Source organism: Tyto alba, unplaced genomic scaffold (assembly GCF_018691265.1).
Source record: "Tyto alba isolate M040663 unplaced genomic scaffold, T.alba_DEE_v4.0 Super-Scaffold_44, whole genome shotgun sequence".
Taxonomy (NCBI): Eukaryota; Metazoa; Chordata; class Aves; order Strigiformes; family Tytonidae; genus Tyto; species Tyto alba.
Genome location: NW_024881320.1, coordinates 11,540,140 through 11,557,257, shown reverse-complemented (window position 1 = coordinate 11,557,257; position 17,118 = coordinate 11,540,140). Strand labels below are relative to the sequence as shown.

General features: G+C 45.3%; 1 protein-coding gene across 3 annotated transcripts; it reads left to right on the top strand.

Moving 5' to 3' along the window:
• The first annotated feature begins 33 nt into the window (after positions 1-33).
• Positions 34-4,131, top strand: SNRPD3 (small nuclear ribonucleoprotein D3 polypeptide). 3 transcript variants are annotated; one of them, XM_033001401.2, is made up of 4 exons: positions 34-95; positions 989-1,138; positions 1,895-2,087; positions 2,957-4,131. In XM_033001401.2, exons 2-4 carry the CDS (start codon positions 1,013-1,015, stop codon positions 3,016-3,018), a joined length of 381 nt encoding a protein of 126 aa, XP_032857292.1. In that variant the 5' UTR covers positions 34-95; positions 989-1,012; the 3' UTR covers positions 3,019-4,131. The 3 variants fall into 3 exon arrangements, with proteins under 3 accessions (XP_032857292.1, XP_032857290.1, XP_032857291.1); XM_033001399.2 differs by lacking the exon at positions 34-95 and adding an exon at positions 247-363; XM_033001400.2 differs by lacking the exon at positions 34-95 and adding an exon at positions 316-424.
• Positions 4,132-17,118: the final 12,987 nt, after the last annotated feature.

Below are 17,118 nucleotides of genomic sequence, written 5' to 3'. Positions count from 1 at the left end.
TGGCTCCTCCCGGCCCCGGGGGCGGGGGCTGTGGGGGGCCGGGCCCCGGGGCGTCTGCCCCGCGCGGTGGCCGCGGCCTGGAGAGCGGCGGGCGGGTGCGTCGGCGGGCAGGGGCATGACACGGCGGGCGGGGGCTGCGGGACCGAGCGCCGGGCCGGCAGCCAGCCCTGCCGCGGGGGCGAGGTGCGGCGGGCGGGACGGGGCTGCGGCGGAACCGTGGTGCCGCGGGAGCGGGGCCGGGGCCGGGGCCGGGCGGAGCGGGGCGGGGCCGCGGCCGCAGCCACCTTCCGGTTCCGGCGCACGGCGGGAAGCTGGAGGCCGCCATTAGGGACGAGCGCGGGCCCGGGCTGAGGCGGTTGGGCGGTGAGTGGCTGCGGGCCCCGGCCGCCTTCCTGGGAGCGGCGGGGCGCTCCTCGCCCCCCGGGCGAGCACCCGGGCTGCGCCGCATCCCCTGGGCCCTCGGGGGCGCAGCCACCGGGCTGCGCGGGCCCCGGGGGCTCTGCTCGGCTTCTCGGGCCCGGGCCCCGCTCCGCCTCGGGGGTGGGACCGGGACCGAGGGGCTTCAGGGGAGGGAGGGTCGTGGTGGGGCCGCGGTGTGCGGTGCGGGCTGGGCTCCCCGGCAGTACGGCCAGCTGCTTTGCGGTGGGGTCCGGCTTAGCTCGTAGGCGGCGGGGCTGGCGGTGCCGTTACGGGAGGCGCCTGGGGCTGTGGGTGTTGGAGGCGCACCTGCCTATAAAATCGGTCCGTTATTTGGTGTTTACGACTGAGCTTCCTAGGTCGAAAGAGACCTGGAAAAGACTTACTTCTTCTGGTATTTTAAGTCTTTTCTTCACATGGGCATCTTTCTAGAGAAGTTTTATTAATGCATCGTCAAAGCGTATGGTGTGTTTGGGCAAGAGAGAAAACCGGCGCTTTGCACTGGGGAAGATCATAAATTGTGTTAGATGAAACCTAGTTTACAACTCTTTGGGTTTTTTTCTTGTCTCAGGTGTAGTGCCACAGCACTGCCAACATGTCGATCGGAGTGCCAATTAAAGTCCTGCATGAGGCTGAAGGCCATATTGTGACGTGTGAAACCAATACAGGAGAAGTTTACCGAGGCAAACTTATTGAAGCTGAAGACAACATGAATTGTCAGGTATACCTGCTTCAGAATGATGGAGGGAAGGGCTGAAAAAGCTGATAGCTAGCTTATTGGCAGTGTGATTAAAAGATGGTTGTTTTTAGTCTTAGAATAAAGAAATTAGTATTGCTGTGTGCCCTTGCCATAGTGAAATGGATTCGGGTTTACTGAGTGCTTCAATAGAGGCCAGAGCTTAGTCTTTACAGTTGTAGAGTTGGATTGGGCATTTCTGTCAACAATATCAAGGTTGTTAAGATTCTGTTCTGTGAACAATGTTTCTGTTGGTGTTCTTTATTTAAAGCCACTGAATGTAAGAATAAACAAAACTTGATTTAAGAAAATGAAGCTTTTTAAAAATTAACATTAATTTTTTAAAGTAACTCTTACTTAACATTAAGCATCCCAAGAGGGCTTAATTTGGATTGGCTTTAGGCCAGTCATCGTTGCAATCCAGATGCTTCCTTAATAGTTAGGACTAGAATAGCTTTATTAAAACTGATTCAATATGAGAAAACAAAACTAACAAAAAGTAATTTGCAAGTTGGGGAGAAAACAAAAGTCCTGGGCCTGCTTGAATAGTAGCAGGCTTAGGAGTATGTTTAAATGGTCCTGGGTACCTTGTGTCACAACTCCAGTTGAGAAAGCATCACGCTTGGAAAGTCCTTGGCTTTGGTACTTGAATCCTGGCTGTATATTCAGCAGGCAAGAGAAACAGGAATGTAGAACTGTGTTAGAGGCCTCTCTGAGCATTGACTGGTCTTCACTTTCCAGATGTCCAACATAACAGTGACGTACAGAGATGGACGAGTGGCACAGCTTGAACAGGTGTACATCAGAGGTAGCAAGATACGGTTTCTCATTTTACCAGATATGTTGAAGAACGCTCCCATGCTAAAGAGCATGAAAAATAAAAACCAGGGTTCTGGAGCTGGGCGAGGAAAAGCAGCCATTCTCAAAGCTCAAGGTGGGTACAATTTGTTTGTGGTCCTCCCACCCATTTTTCTGTAATAAAACTGGAAAATTGTCATCTGTATCACTGAGGAAATGTAAGCTGTAAGAAGTGGAAAGATTACTGGTTCGTATATTGTTTTTCTGAATATTTCATCTTACGGTGGGAGTCAGAACTCAAACTGACCAATTACCCAAGTGTGTAATATTGATGCTACTATAATTTAGATATAGTGAATAGTCTTGTTACATGGAAGCTTTATATAAAAGTTCATCTTTTATTTTCCAGTGATTATGGCCACTAGCTGTTTGAAATACTTAGGGAAGCATTCAGGTGTTCTTTTTAAGCTTCTGTTGAAAAACAAATTTGGATATTAAGATGGTACTTAAACTACTGGGAAGCTGTAATTACTAGTTATTCTGTAGTTCACTGTCATTTGTACCTTTCTCAGGGAGCAATCTAGTTATAACAAGATTGAGATCATGGGCTGCAAAGTTCTTGGTTAACTTTAGCAAATGCAGTGAAGTTACTGGGGGAGTAACGTCCGCTGAAACGTACTGAGTTCTGTTGCAAAACCTTGGAAGAGTGTGGGGTTTTAAATCCCTTGGGCTATACAGATTTATGTGTCAGCTTAGCAGGAATGTGAAGTGTATGGATATTCAGCACATCTGTTCTAAGTAGCAAGACTGTATAACCATTAGTTGTGGTCCTTCTCACAGAAAATTTTTTGCTGTCATATCACTTTCTGAACTTCATAGGATAGCTTCGTTTCCTTGCTTCTAAGCAAGAGGCTTTGAGTGTTGTTTATGTTTTACTTGTCAGTTGTTGAGATAAATACGCAGTTATACCAAATGCGTGTCATCCCTGATGTTTTCTTTCTTCAGTGGCTGCAAGAGGAAGAGGCCGTGGTATGGGCCGTGGCAACATTTTCCAGAAGCGAAGATAACTTCAGTCTTGACCAACATGCTTTTTTTATTAGAGGATATTAACTTGACTATATGCGCATTGGTATCAGTTTTGTTTAATAAATGTTTCTGACAAAAACTTGTCTGCTCTTACATGACAAGACTCTTCTTGGGCAAATACATTGTAGGTTGATTTCAAAGTTAAAATAGCTTTGTCTGGAAAGTAGTAGACTTTATATCTAGATTTGACTACTCTGTATTTGTGTGATGCATTGACTTTTAAAGATTGTCATGTTTCCATTTTCTTCTTTAGTCCTGTTGTCATTCATTCTCTAAAGAATTAGAAAGCATTCTTGATGAATTTTTAAATAGTATGTTTTAAAGTCATATTAGCTGCATTTATGGAAGATACAGTGAAACAGGCAGCTTCCTGAGAAGCAAAGCACTATGTTCTTTTGCTTTATATGGACCTACAATAGATAGAGGTTCATCTTCGGATCTGTACATTGAGCTTGTATTCTTGCATTTCTTATTTTTTCTCTTTGGGTAGGGGAAGAATTTTTCATTAGGAACGCACAACTTTGGTAGCCTGAGACTATATTTGCAGTGAAAAATTCTGTTGTAACTCTCTTAGTTTTTTCCTGCCTGGGAAAAGATGACAGAATATAAAATAGGCATTTGCAAGGATACATTTGAAATGTTTTGTAAATTTGAAAGATAGTGCAGGGCTATGACTAAAGTCTTATAAATGGTTATCCATTAAATGCAACTCAATACAAATGCTAATCTTTTGAACAAAACTTAGGATCATCTTTAGCTTTTGGTCTTAACATCTATACAGAGTCATGTAGATCGTCAGCTGATCTGTAGTTGTAAGTTTAGTTTATTTCGCTAAAAGTATAGCCTTGTCATTATTACTGACTTAAATGGTTACACATTTAAATGTAACACTTCTGTACCTAATCACATACTTGCATACAGTTACCAGTCTGTACACATACAAAATAGCTACTCTTGCTTTTCTGCTCTGATGCTGTGAAGACTCCCTTGTGTGAAGACTCCCTTGTGTGCAGACATGAAAGTTGAACTAATGTATGAATTTGTTTGAATTGTCTGTAAATAAAGCTATATTTGGTCTCGCGTCACTAGAAAAACTGCTACATGTTCTTCTGGGTAGTAATGATCCTAAATATTTGCATTAGAAACCATCTTAAAATGTGTTTAAGATGTGCTCGAGCTTAGCTGTAAAAGCACTGCAGTGTTGTCTTACGACCAGACTGAGGAACTTGTCCAAAAGACAACATAGCTTCCACAAAGCCCTGCTTCAAAACAGGGCATGTGAGTCATGTTCATGTAGCAGTAATGCTTTCCTAAAGACATTATTTCCAATTTAAAATGAGCAGTTTGGGGGTTTAGTAATGATACTAAACACTTACTTGTGGAAATGTGTCATTCTTCAATTTGACAGTGACTCGGCAGAGGATCATCACTGATACAGTTGATCAGGGCCCTTCCCTCTGAGGGTGTATCTGTGTGAGATACAGGCAAGTACAACTGCACTAGTCTATATAGAAGCAACAACTTTTCTAATCACTAGTAGTAACAGCTGTTTGTACTGTTTGGGACTCTAATAATCAGTTTGGTTCTAGGTCTTACTGGGGGAGAGATGTATTTTCCCAGAATTTTTCCCCATGCTTCAGTAAAGGCTTCTGAATGTCACAAGACTGTTTTGAGAAAGACCGCCTTAAAATCAACATGAAGCTGAAGTCCGTTTTGAATCTATACTAGATGACCCTTGAGACTGACGTTTTAACACACAAAGGAGAAAATAATTTCATTCTGTTGCTTTACCATGAGCTTCATTATAAGAATTGAACTGTCTGCCTGTAGTATCCCATGTTAATGCCTGGGGGTGCTGGAAATGGGTTGGTAGGCAGAACAATTTCAGTTGACAACTTCTGCTCGTTGCTGTATGGTGGTATATGAGGTGTCCCCTTCCCTGGTAGGTAGTAGTAGCATGGCTATTTGGAATAAAAGTCTTTTATTTGCAGTGTGTTAACTGGGTTTTATTGATTTCAATACATGGGGCTTGTGATTATCTTGCTAATCAAGTCAGAATTTTTGTACAATGGAGTTACACTATCATCAACAGGCAGAACAGGAATGGCACAATACATGATTGCTTTCTGTGTAACTTGAGTCAAGTATCTGCTGCAAGGTTTTATAGGATGCTTCTTCAGCAGCTGGAACAGCCTCCTCTCCCAAAGCAAACACCTAATAGAAAACAGATTGATTAGTGCAACAATTAATTGCCACAATTATAAACTAGTAAAGGATGGAGTGTGTGTTGAAGGATAGCAAATTGTTCTGTTTAAAGGGTGTCACCCTGGCAGTGACTAATGTGCAGTGTGTGATGAAGTTACTGTTACCTTGTTTAGTAACAGGAATGCTGAAAGCTGTATTTGCAGTTTGAGGAAAGAAAAAGTACTTTGCCTGAATTCCTTTGGGTCTGGCTTCTATTGGGTCTCCCTGAAACTTCAGGGAAATGGTGAGGGTTGCCTCATCATTTTTTTGCCAGGACTATCTAGGACTTCCCAGTCCTCAAACCTCTGCTTCCCTTTTTTGTAAAGCCTCCAAAAAGAACTATTAATATGTGGAAAAAGAAGTAAGCCACTGATTATGGGGAGGGGGATCGTTGACAAACAATCTTTTCTAAGAGATTCAACATTTTGGCAAGGCTGCAAATCTGGCCCATTGGCCTTGTGTCTCACCATTTCCTTCTGACTCTAGAATACTGTGTAGCCTTTCCTGAAGGCTAGATGCTAGTTTGTTTTGCAGAGGGCAAGGAGAAATGGCACCACATTTTGACCACAGACAGCTACCGGAATGGCAAAGGCTTTGAAACACCAAGGGGAACCCTAAAGAGTATAATTGTTAAATGCTATTTAAGCAGATTAAAGCTGCCTGGCAGTAGCATCTTTGTTGTGGATTGTTTCCACTAATGATGATTTGCTTATCTTTTCTGTTGTTTTTTAAAGTTCCTGTTCTTCCTTTCTGTGCAGTGCCAAGCTTCTGTTCTCTCCACCGTGTTCTCTTTGAAACTGCTGATGTGGTGTTCAGCAAGCACTGAGGGCAGGAGGGACAACCATGAATTTCAGAAAGAAACAATAACCCTCCCCAGTAGGTTTGACTGATATAACAAACTCTGCAATATATCTGCTTTAAGAAGTTCCTACCCCTTCTGATGTTTCTCACCCTCTATGTTTGTGACTATCCACTGAGCACACAGCAATTAATATTTTTTTTTATTTTTTTTTCCAATCAGTGTTGCCTTAGATTTTAAGCTTTACTTAAAACATGTACCATCTCTAATCCACATAAGCTTTGAAGAAGATACTGGATTTTCCATAAACTAAAAGCTTTGCACTATGAATTCAGGCTGAGGCTGAATCTAGTATGAACTGTTTACCCTCTTCAGAAAGATACTGTGAATTTGTGTTGAAAAGTTTGAAGTTTCACATTGGTAGGAATTTAAGCCTCACCCAAGAAAAACATATTAGTGATTTCTGACTAGACTAACTGATATGCTGGTTTGTTACAGGCTGCTTTGAAGATCCTACATGTGATGTGTATGTTATCCTTACTAAACAGCTTGATAAATCAGAATTTCCTTCTAACAAATGATGCCTCACCCACTAGATGGCTCTGTCGGTAAGAGAATGAAATAAAGAAATCAGAACCCTCTGGAAGGTAAAAATGCAAGAAATGTGACTTCTTCTATAAAACCCATAAACTAAGTGCTATTACAAACTCTAGCATGAAAATACTCAGCTTGTTTTCTTTCCTCTTCAGTGTTCCCAGAGTGCTGGCTTCATATGCACCCAGGTTATTCCAGCTGTCTCTTGACGCTGTGTATTTCCCTGGTACTTGGCTAATTGGGCACGTGCACTTAAGCAGGTTGTGCAAATTCCTCGAGTTCAGTAACGTAAGCAATCTGTTTCTCTGGGATGGAGGATACTATGGATAGATGCAGCTGTCTTTTTAACATCTGCCCTTATTTGTCACCTTTTTTTTTTCCTCACAGATTGCAGTGTTTCTTTTAATTCTTTGCCACTGCTTTGTACGGGGGCTTGTAAACCTCTCCCTGTTCAGTGGGTTCAGGGCTCACTGTAGCTTCCTGATTTTGACAGAGAGAGATGAGCTACTGGCCTGAAGCTTTGACATGAACTTGCCCCTTTGGTATCTTTAGTGTAGATTCCTTTGAGGTACTCATGTGGGACAGAGATCTACACTGCAGCCATGCAAAATGATGTGTGGAGAAGTGCAGGTAGAAATTGACCCAGTCTTCCTGAGTCAACACTGAAATTGTGCTCTGGTACAAAACCAGAGGGGAGACCCTGATAACAGCAGAGAAGAGTTAAATGGTTGGAGAAGGTATCACTTGAAAAAATTGCTTTGCACAGAACTGTAGGACTTCTCCTCACTGACCAGGTGCTTTCATCCCATACATGTGCAGGTCTGCTTTCCAGATGTGTCTGACTTATATTTGCTCCAAAGCTGTACTTCTCCTTAGTTAATTTTCCAAGGGTACTCTGCAAAATGTCAGTCTGTGAGATATTGTGTTATGACTGAGAGAGGCTGGCAAGGGATGCTCTGTAGATGAGATAAGTGACAAGCTATGGTGTCTCTTCTCTGAGTGTAATTTCACGCCATGTTGTAAAAGCCCTGTTCTCCAGAGTAATAGAACTTGGAACTCTTAAAATTGCAGGAGAGGCAGCAGCCTCTTCGTCTCCACCAGTAAAAGTCAGAAGTAAAGGGATGTGGCCCCTAGATCTCCCAATGCCCTCCAGAAAAGCTGGTGCTGGTGGCCAGGATAACTGTCCAGCCTGTACCTCTTTGTTACTTAAGCTTCATAGTGAGCTTTCACTTAAAGTAGAGATGTCCTTATTTCCTCTCGCCAGTAAAATGTGATCAAGGATGGAAGGCTGACATCCTAGTGGAGTAATGATTTGGTAAGGTAGCAAAGGATGGAATTCTGAGGTCTACAAGAAAGTGTTAATGATTTGGTTGCTTATTTCTCAGCCACAGGTCAAAATGGAGGAAGGGTTCTCCCAGGGTTCTTTGATGTTTCCATCCTGACATGGGCAAAAATTTATATATGGACTTGCACCTTATTGCAACTAACCCGATTTCAGACAATAAGACCTGGTCTTTCTCCCCTTACATGAGATAAAACTAACTTTATGGGACCTTCCTTCCTTCAGTATTTCTTTGGGAGGAAATACAGATACATCATAATTAAAGCATGGTCCAGAAAGGCCTTGAAACAAATGCTGATATGGGCAGTGTGCTGCAGATCACTTTGCAAGTAAGATGGTACTGTCCACCCCCTCATCTGCTCAGGGACAGATCATCCCTGCGAACAGAAGAGTTACCACATGACTGCAGCATGCTGGTGCCTGAAGTAGCCAAAGCAGTGCTTGTCCTGTAAGTAGTTTCCCAGATTAAGTTGCATTTTAACTGCTTCAGGTGTCCTGTTGTTGCCCGGTCCTGTAATAATAGTTCTTGATAGTGTCAAGAGTACTTCAGAGGTAATGAATAGGGAAGTGCCACCCTTCTCTGCTCATGCTAACTGTTCCTCAAAGACCAGGGTGGGGGATTATTTAACTCAGTGTGGATGCTGACATTAGTGTACAGTTTGACCAGTAGGTTCAGGGTGGTTTTACTCCACCTAGTTCAGACATTTAATGAGAAAAGTATTTTGGGTTTGTGTGTGAATTGGTTGTTCCTAGTAGACAGGCTATTATTCCTGGCACAGGACCAGTCATTGCATAAGCAAGCATTGTGCAGCCCTTTGCTGCTCAGCAAAGACTATCGGAGTCTATGAAAAGTGGAGATTTTCCAGCATCATTAATTCAGGGGAGAATGTTGAAGCCCTGGCAAAGAAACAGATTGTATCCAGAAGATGTGTAGTTATGCTGGGAGAAATGAAAAGAATGGCAGAAAAACACTATTATTGTTCTTCTGTTTAGTGAACTGCTTGCAGTGAACATTTAATTTGTTCTTCGTTTTCCCTTGCCTAGGGACCTAAAATCTGATGTCTGGTTGGGGGTTTGCCCTACTTCCAGCTCAGTGGAGAGGTGCTAGTACATCTACTCCAGAGCAAACCACTGCTTGTTGTGAGGCAAAACTCCTCACATTTTGTTCCACAGTGCCTAAAATGTTAACAGGGAGTGGGACAGAGCATTCAGTGGAAATATCAACAACACTGGGCTGATGATGCAAATGGGAATGACTGGATTTGCAGGGAGATGTTGTGTCATATAGAACTGTCCCTTTAGCTTTCATGGCTCCACACTGTAAAGTGCCTGGCTGTCACTTTCATGTGTTTTTCTTCACAAAACTGTTATGGTGTATAAAGACATTGTCACCTCACATTTCACAAAGGGAGATGGAGACCAAGCCACAAAGAGGTTCAGACCAGGATTTGAAGACAGATTCGGGCCCACAACTCCTGCTGAAACCAATGAGCTAAGCACCTAAGTACTTTTCAATACTTATCCTTAAGTGACTGGCCTCACAGTGTCCTTGGAGTTCAGGGACAAAGTTGCCAGAGGCCCAGTGAATGCTTTAGCTGCTGGACCATCCCCGAAGACTTTGTGGTGGCTTACTGGAATGGATCCTTCTTAGGATATTCAGGCTGCTTTGCTGTAAGTCCCTTAGTGGCATCTGGAAAAGTGCAATATTATTGTTTCTTTTACAGCTGTTTTGTACCCTCTTTTCTGATTTCTCTGCTCTCCTGCAACAAACATGAATCCCCCTTGTTAGTCAATTCCAGTAAAGCCTGCTGTATCTGTGCTACCTTGATTTGTTTTCATCCTTCTTCCTAATTCTTCCCTTAATGGACACAGACTGATGTTCCCTTGTGGAGAATAAGAGAATGTCTGTAACAGCTGTAGGTGTGATCCTGATGTGGATTCCTGTGCTTCTGGCAAACATGTTTGCTCACTATAGGTAAAAGTGAAAAATGTCTTTATGGAGAAGCACTTTCAAGGGAAAACATGAGACTGAATCTGGAGAAGAGGTTACAGTCTCTGCCTCTGTTCTGGAGGTTTATAGGTAAATTGCTTGACAAGATAATCTTACTACTTTCCTTGAAAGGATATGGGTAGGATAAATCCCTGATCAAATTATCTTGGTTACTGTGGTAAGAACACTTTGCAGATCACTTTGTCCAGGTGCAACCAAAGATGATGATTAGAGTATTAGACTTACTTATAATCCTCCTTTCAGGAGTCTTGGTTCTGTTTTCAGGGTAAAAGCCTCTCCACTGTTTGGCAGAAGAGAACAGACCTCTGCAACACAAATGTGCATTGGCTTTCTATTCCAATTTTGAATGTGTTGAGTGCAATTTACGTCTGTAAATAACAAAGAAGACATTTGTTGTCTAAAAGTAGGAACTGTCAAAGTTGTTGTGTTTGGGCTTTTTGGGGAGAGAGGGTGAATTTTTGGGGAGGTAATAGTATTCAGCCCACATTAGAGACACAAGTCAGCCCACAACTGTTATGAGCCCACGGCCTCGTTAGAGGTTTTGGAGTACTGCAGTTGATGGCCCTCAGCAGACATGCTGTGAAGCTGAGAGTGTGATAATGCATAGACACATGTGGTGGCATTTCAGGTTGCTTATTGATATCTTTTCAGTCTTCTAAAATCTCAAGTAAACTGCAGGGTGAATAGTTGTTTTCTTTCCCTGACAAAATATCCAGCTGAGAAACAGAAATGCAATGTAGAGATTTTTACTCTTCTATAACAAAAAAGGTGTTGCTGTTTGCTGCTTCACAAATGAATGAGCTCCTTTCTGCATAAGTCTCGTGTCCCTGGAACAGCTCCCCAGCAAGCCTTTTTTTGCAAAGCTCAGTTGTTAGCCAATATTGTTCCTCTTTGAAGAACACTAAATAAAAGTGCATATCAGAGACATCTGCAGAACCAAACAGGAGTGTGTCATTTTGCCTGCAGTCTTGTTTGCATCTTGCTTTTGAGGACAGTTTGGATGCAGCAGTAGGGAGTGCTGTGGTCTGGAAAAAGGAGTAAATGCACTGAGAGGAAATGTTGCTTCTTCCTTTTCTCTGGGTATTTGTTAGGATGTGCTGTCTTTGTTTTGACTTTTTACTACAACCTTTTTCCCTGTTAATGAGCCAAATTTGACACGGAGGAAGTGGATGAAGCTCTAGGGAACTCATTAGAGTTTTTTCATGTCAGAATTTGACTCCAAGTACATGACGTCTAATCCTAAACTTAGGCAGAGATTTATACCATGGGATGTGCTGAAGCCTCTGGCTAGAGACTGTTGGGAGGCTCCAAGTAGCAGCCCTCACTTTACCTCTGCAGCTCCATTTTAGCCTTGCTTTTAGTGTGTGCATCAACTACCTCTTTTTGGAACATGATCTTATCCTTAGGCTAAAACTAATGCTATGGGACACACTGATCCCTCGGTCTAAGGGTTACACTGGGGATAATTCTAGTAGCAGCCTTATCTTTACTTCAGCACCCTGATTCCCAATCCTGCTTTACATCTTGGCTGTCTTTCTCTGAATCCCAACCCCAGTGATGGATCCAGTTGTTTCACCCCAGGGGGGTCTCCCTGGACAGGTGCAGGGCAACCACCCAGCCACTGTCTCACTCCCCTCTCCTCAGCAGGGCAGGGAGAGAAAATAAGTTGGAAATGCCTCATGAAGTCAAAACAGGGAGATCACTTATCAATTACTATCAAGGACAAAACAGACTTGATTTGGGGAGAATTAATTTATTGGCAGTTAAAATGGGTTCGGATAGTGAGAAACAAAGACAAATTAAAACACCACCATCCCACCCCCACCTTCTTCCCAGGCTCAGTTTCACTCCTTCATCCCTGACTCCCCTACCTCCCCCGCCCAGGTGGCACAGGGGGAATAGGGGTGTCATGGTCAGTCCATGACAGGACATCTCTGCTGCTTCTTCCTCCTCACGCTGTTCTGCTCCAGCGCGGGGCCTTCCCACAAGTCGCTGTTCCTTCAGGGCGGTCGCCCTGCTCCACTGTGGTCACCTCACAGGCTGCAGGGACTCTGGTGCCTGGAGCAGCACCTCCTCCTCTTCTTCCTCTGGCCCTGGTGTTGCAGAGCAGTTTCCCGCACTTATTTCCCTCACTTCCATGTGGTGTTTTGCCCTTCCCAGAAGCACCATCAGCTTTGGAGCTGGGATCACCTGTGCTCAGCGGTGGGGCCGCAGCGGAACCAGCTGGAACCGGCTGGAACCGGCTGTGCCCAGCTGGGGCAGCCTCGGCCTCTCCTCACAGAAGCCCTCACAGCCCTGGCGCCAGCCCCTGGGCACGGGCACCCAGGACAGTGTGAGCTGGACGTACCTCAGAGAGATGTTCTGGTGGATGATGCCTGCTGCCCTTGCTTGTAGGGGCCGAGTGACCGCCCAGCTCCGGAGCACCTGTCCCACAACAGCAAAATGTCTTCTCTCCTATGAGACGGCTGAGGTTAGTGATTAGGGAATGCATTTTTCTGGCTTGGCTTAATTTCTGCTTAGTGAGGGACAGCAGGAATGGAGGGTAGGCATTGCTCTTCTTCCTCCTGCGTTAAAGAGGGTCTTTCTGTGTGTTACCACAAGGGAGTGTCTGTTATGGTCTTCTGAAAACAGCCAAGGTCTGGAAAGTCAGTGAGAGTGCTGATTTAGAGGCAGCTCGGTGACATAATGATATTGCATTGCTAAAGGACAGGAACAGCACAGGCATTAGAAAAGTAAAAAACTGAGGCGATGCTTCCACCTTTCTGCTCCTGACCTTTCGGTTTAGAAGGTGATAAAATGGCTGATCACTCCCATTGTCCTCATGCTGTTAGTAGTAGGGAGGCAGGAGTTTTGGGGACTGCCAGTGATGGGCTTGCACTGGCACAGAGCAATCCTCTCTAATTAAATACTCGTATTCATACTGGAGCTGAAGGATGGGACAATCCAGGGCTGAGACCCCAGCAAGGGCACTTTACAGCTGGACACTCTCTGGGCTGTTGCCTCTGAGTATTTGGTTGCATGTCAAAGCTGTTCCTCTGGTGTCCTCCATTTTGCTCTCTTTCAATGGCAGTTTTTGAAAAACTAAAGCCCCAGAAAACTGTTGGTAAAATGAGCGGTTTGGTTCTGACTTATGCAGTTATTCAGTTGCAGCAGAGTTCAGACAAAGGTGCACACGTCAAACTGTTGGCTCTGCAAACCAAAAGATTTCAGGGGATCAAGAACAAAGCTCTGCTCAGAAGTCTGACATGGAGACCCAAAGGCAGCTGCTGCTGCTAGCCTGGGGAAGTGCCTTTTTCCAGATTCCTGTGCCGTGTTTGTACTTGATGAGACCCACTGTGTTTCAGGGGAGTTACACATGTTGAATAAGGCTCATGTAGTTGTCCGATAGCTTTCCAAATGCATCCCATCACTGTATCCAACCTGGGGTAGATTGCCTCAAAAATGGACTGGGAGGAATAGTCCTCCCAGAAGCGGAGGAACTGGCTGATCGGTAAGCAGCAAAGAGTCTATCCTCCACCCTTGTAACATGCCTGCATGCAAGCTGAATAAACCTGGTGCTGTAGAAAGAAACATCAGTGGTTTTGTGGTTCACTTGCTTTGGAGGCCAGTTTGGATGCAGCAGGGGCAGTGCCGGGCTTTGGGAAAAGGAGTAAATGCATGTGGAAGGAAAGCTGACTTTCCTCTTCACTCTTCTCCTGGGGTAGAGTTATTGTGTGGTTATTATGTTTTGTGGTGACTCTCATTTTGAATCAGCATCATTGAACTGGAATACTATCAAGTCAGAGGGGAACAGAAGCGATTCATAATCGAGTACTTAGTGTCTCAGAGTAGATCAAGATGCAGTCATAGGCTTCCTGGAGTACTGGCCTCTGCTAAGAGTGTTCCGGTTTATTTTGTTTGCTTCCTCTTGGAAGCCTTAAAACAGCTATTGCATCTATTTCAAGATCACTTGTTTAATGCCAGTAAACTGCAAAACAGATTCTCATGTCCTTTGACAATCGTCCCCAACTGCTTGGAGCTGGGGCAGCTGGGCCTTCTGCCAGCTGCCCTTGAAGGCTGTTATACCTGCTGCACTGTCAAGATAGTGCAGTGATAAGAGTTTGTATTGAGACACACTGTTGCCTCTTCTGAGCTGTGAAACAAATGTGATCTGGTGGTGGACAGAGTGATCTGTAAGGGCAAATGTTTAATCCTCTCTTGTTTGTTTTCTTAAGATGAAACAATTTATATTTTGGCATCTTTGTAAGCAGTTGTCCACTAAGGAGCCTGTCAGCCTGCTCCAAGCAGGGCAAACTCCTTTATCTTCCAAGTGCTTGTGTTGAGGAATAAATTTTAAGTTGAAAAAAGAGCCTTGGCAGTGCAGAATAAATGGGTCTTGACAGGTTTTGAAGTGTGTGAAATAAAAATAGATCAGACAAGACTGTGCTTCCAGCTGCTTTTTGCATCCTTATGTTTACCAGTTATTTAGACAGTCACAGGGATGAGGGAGCCTTGTGGTGACCTCAGTGCCAGGCATATTGCTACCTGGAGCATGCTGAGGTCGTTACCCTGGGTTTTGCGGTCAGAAACTGGGGTAAAATACAGGATGTAAGAACAAGGAAGGTGTTGTCCAGTTAGGTAGGGGGGGAACAAGTGCATTTCTGAGTAACTGAAAAGGTTTGGTCTGTTCCTTTTTCCCTCTGCTATTTGGCAGGGATGGCCTTGTTACCTGTGGTGCTGCTCAGCACCCCCACACGCGCGCACCTCCCTGCGGCTGGGCTTTGCGGGCTGGCTCTGCTGGAGCTCTCTGCTGCCCGCCTGCCCCCACGCAGAGCCCCAGCTGACAGCACAGCGTGCACCAGCGTTTTCAAGGGAAATGCTGCAGGTGGCTCTGGGAGCATGCAAGAGGGTGTGCTGTGCCAGGTAGGAACCTGCCTGCTCTGAGGGGTGCTGGGTAGGAAGGTGCTGTGGGCACAGATTGGTGGAGGTGGGAGTTCATTGTCTCCTGCCCTGCCACTATGTGACTGTAGATCTGAAAAGAGACCAAGCAACCCCAGGAGGAGGCGGAGGAGAAGGGTATTTATAAAGCCTGGGAAAAATAAAATGGTGGGGAGGTGTGACATGGCTTTGCACCTGATGACCTCTCCTTCCAGAATACTACTTTTGAAAGGTGTGCTGAGCACCTGGTGGGAGATCAGGGCTGGGGAAGGGGCTGTGATAGTACCCTATGCAGCTGCAGCTTCCTCTCTGCTTCGTGACATAGGTCTCATCTCAGGCTGACCATCTGTATCCTGCACAGAGAGGGAGGGAGGGAGGGAGGGAGGGAGACTGGGAAACTGCAAAGGGTGGAGATAGCCTGGTGTATGAGCCTTGATACTGAGATGTGTGTGCTTCTTTAAGTAGTTGAGGTTACAGCCCTGCACCAGCAAGTATGGTACTAAGAAGAGTATTCAGTGTGACTGGGATCCACCTCTCCTGCTGTGTTATCTAGCAGGAGGCAGAGGCTCACTGCTGGGCAGGCATCCCCTGATTTAGGAGCATAACAAAGCTGGTCCCTCTGGGTATCAGTGAGGAGACCTGAATTAGCAGCTCATCCCTTTAATCCCCCTTAAGAGCCCTGAGCTTTCTCATTCAGTGCAAGGAAAGGCTCATTTGGGTTGTGTCATCCTGTCTGGTTTGTGAACTCAGCTTTTATGAAATTAGCTTCCTCTGGATTTGGGGCCATCAGGCCTGGTCCTTGAGTATGCATTCCATCTGCAGGGGGGCACTGGGGCACTTCATAGCTCCAGAGCTGGATGCACACCACTGTGTTCCCACAGAGCCCCTCACCTGCCAGTGCAGGCAGGAGCTGCCAAGGAACAGCAGGGTGTGCTGCAACAGTTTCTCCACAGCTAAATTGCACTCCATCAGAATTTATCCAAGCAGTGGCAGTTTCCTAGGCCAGGACCTCATAATTTGCATTTGCATTTGCATGTATTTATTCACAGCCAGTTCTCCACGGGGAGGTTTCTATGGCAAAACAACCGAGTGCGTATGGAGGAATAAACACGAATCCCAAAGCCACTCATCTGAACCAGCCTGCTTCAAGCCATACTTTATCTCCAGCTCCCGGGATTGCCAACTGGCAGCCAGGCATCGCCAGTGACTATCACAGAATTCCCTTGCAAGGGGCTGAATGTCTCATCTCCACCCTGCTGATTATACAACTCAGACCAAAACCACGACTTTCAGCAGGGCTGAAAACAGGTTGCACAGATCCCCCCTGGGGCTGGGCCAGGGGCTCTGTAGGGAAGAGCTGTGTCAGTGGTGGGCTGCATGCTGGGGTCTTGCCTCATTTCTGGGGGGTGCCACTGTTACAGAAAAGCTGTGAAGATGCCCGATGAAGAGCCTTACAGAAACAGTGCTCAGAGCCAAGGACCAAATGCTCAGCGCCCCTGCTCCCTCTTTCTAGGTATGACACTGACTCACCAGGCAGCTCCAAGCCTTCATTTAAATGCTTCATGCCCAAATTTTCTTCTTGGCACAGAGTGCTGCTCTGCTTAGACTGTAAGACTTTAAGCAGATCTTGCTGACATTTGAAATGCTTTTCATTTTTGCTGAAAGGTATTTTGGAAGGAAAAGAAGAAAAAGAAAAAAATAATAATACCATCTCTTTCTGTCATAGCAGGGGAGGAAACAGATACCACACTGAGAAGGGAAAAATGAGTTGTAAGAAAAAAGGCGGGTGGTGACCTCTGGAAGCAGCACAGCCCTTCCCCCCCAGTAATGGGAACGGCCACTTAAGTAGCTGTTTTGCCTTTTGCAAAACAATCTCATGCTTCCCAAATACAGCCCTTGTCATAGAAATTACTCCACTTCTCTAGGTTCACTGGGAGGGCTAAAAAGTGGGTTTGGGTGACAACTGTGCAGGGAAGCACGTGTTCCCTTTCCACCTTGGGTTGTTCTGTGGTCTGGCTACATTTGCATGCCCTGTTCCCCACCCTCCTGGCCAAACATCATATTCTGGATATCTCAGGGCCTTTTCTCTTCCACCTCCACTGGGATGGGGCAGTGTGGTGGTGCAACTCCCCCCTCCCTTGGGCTGCTTCGTGCTTGGTGCAATTTCTTCCCCT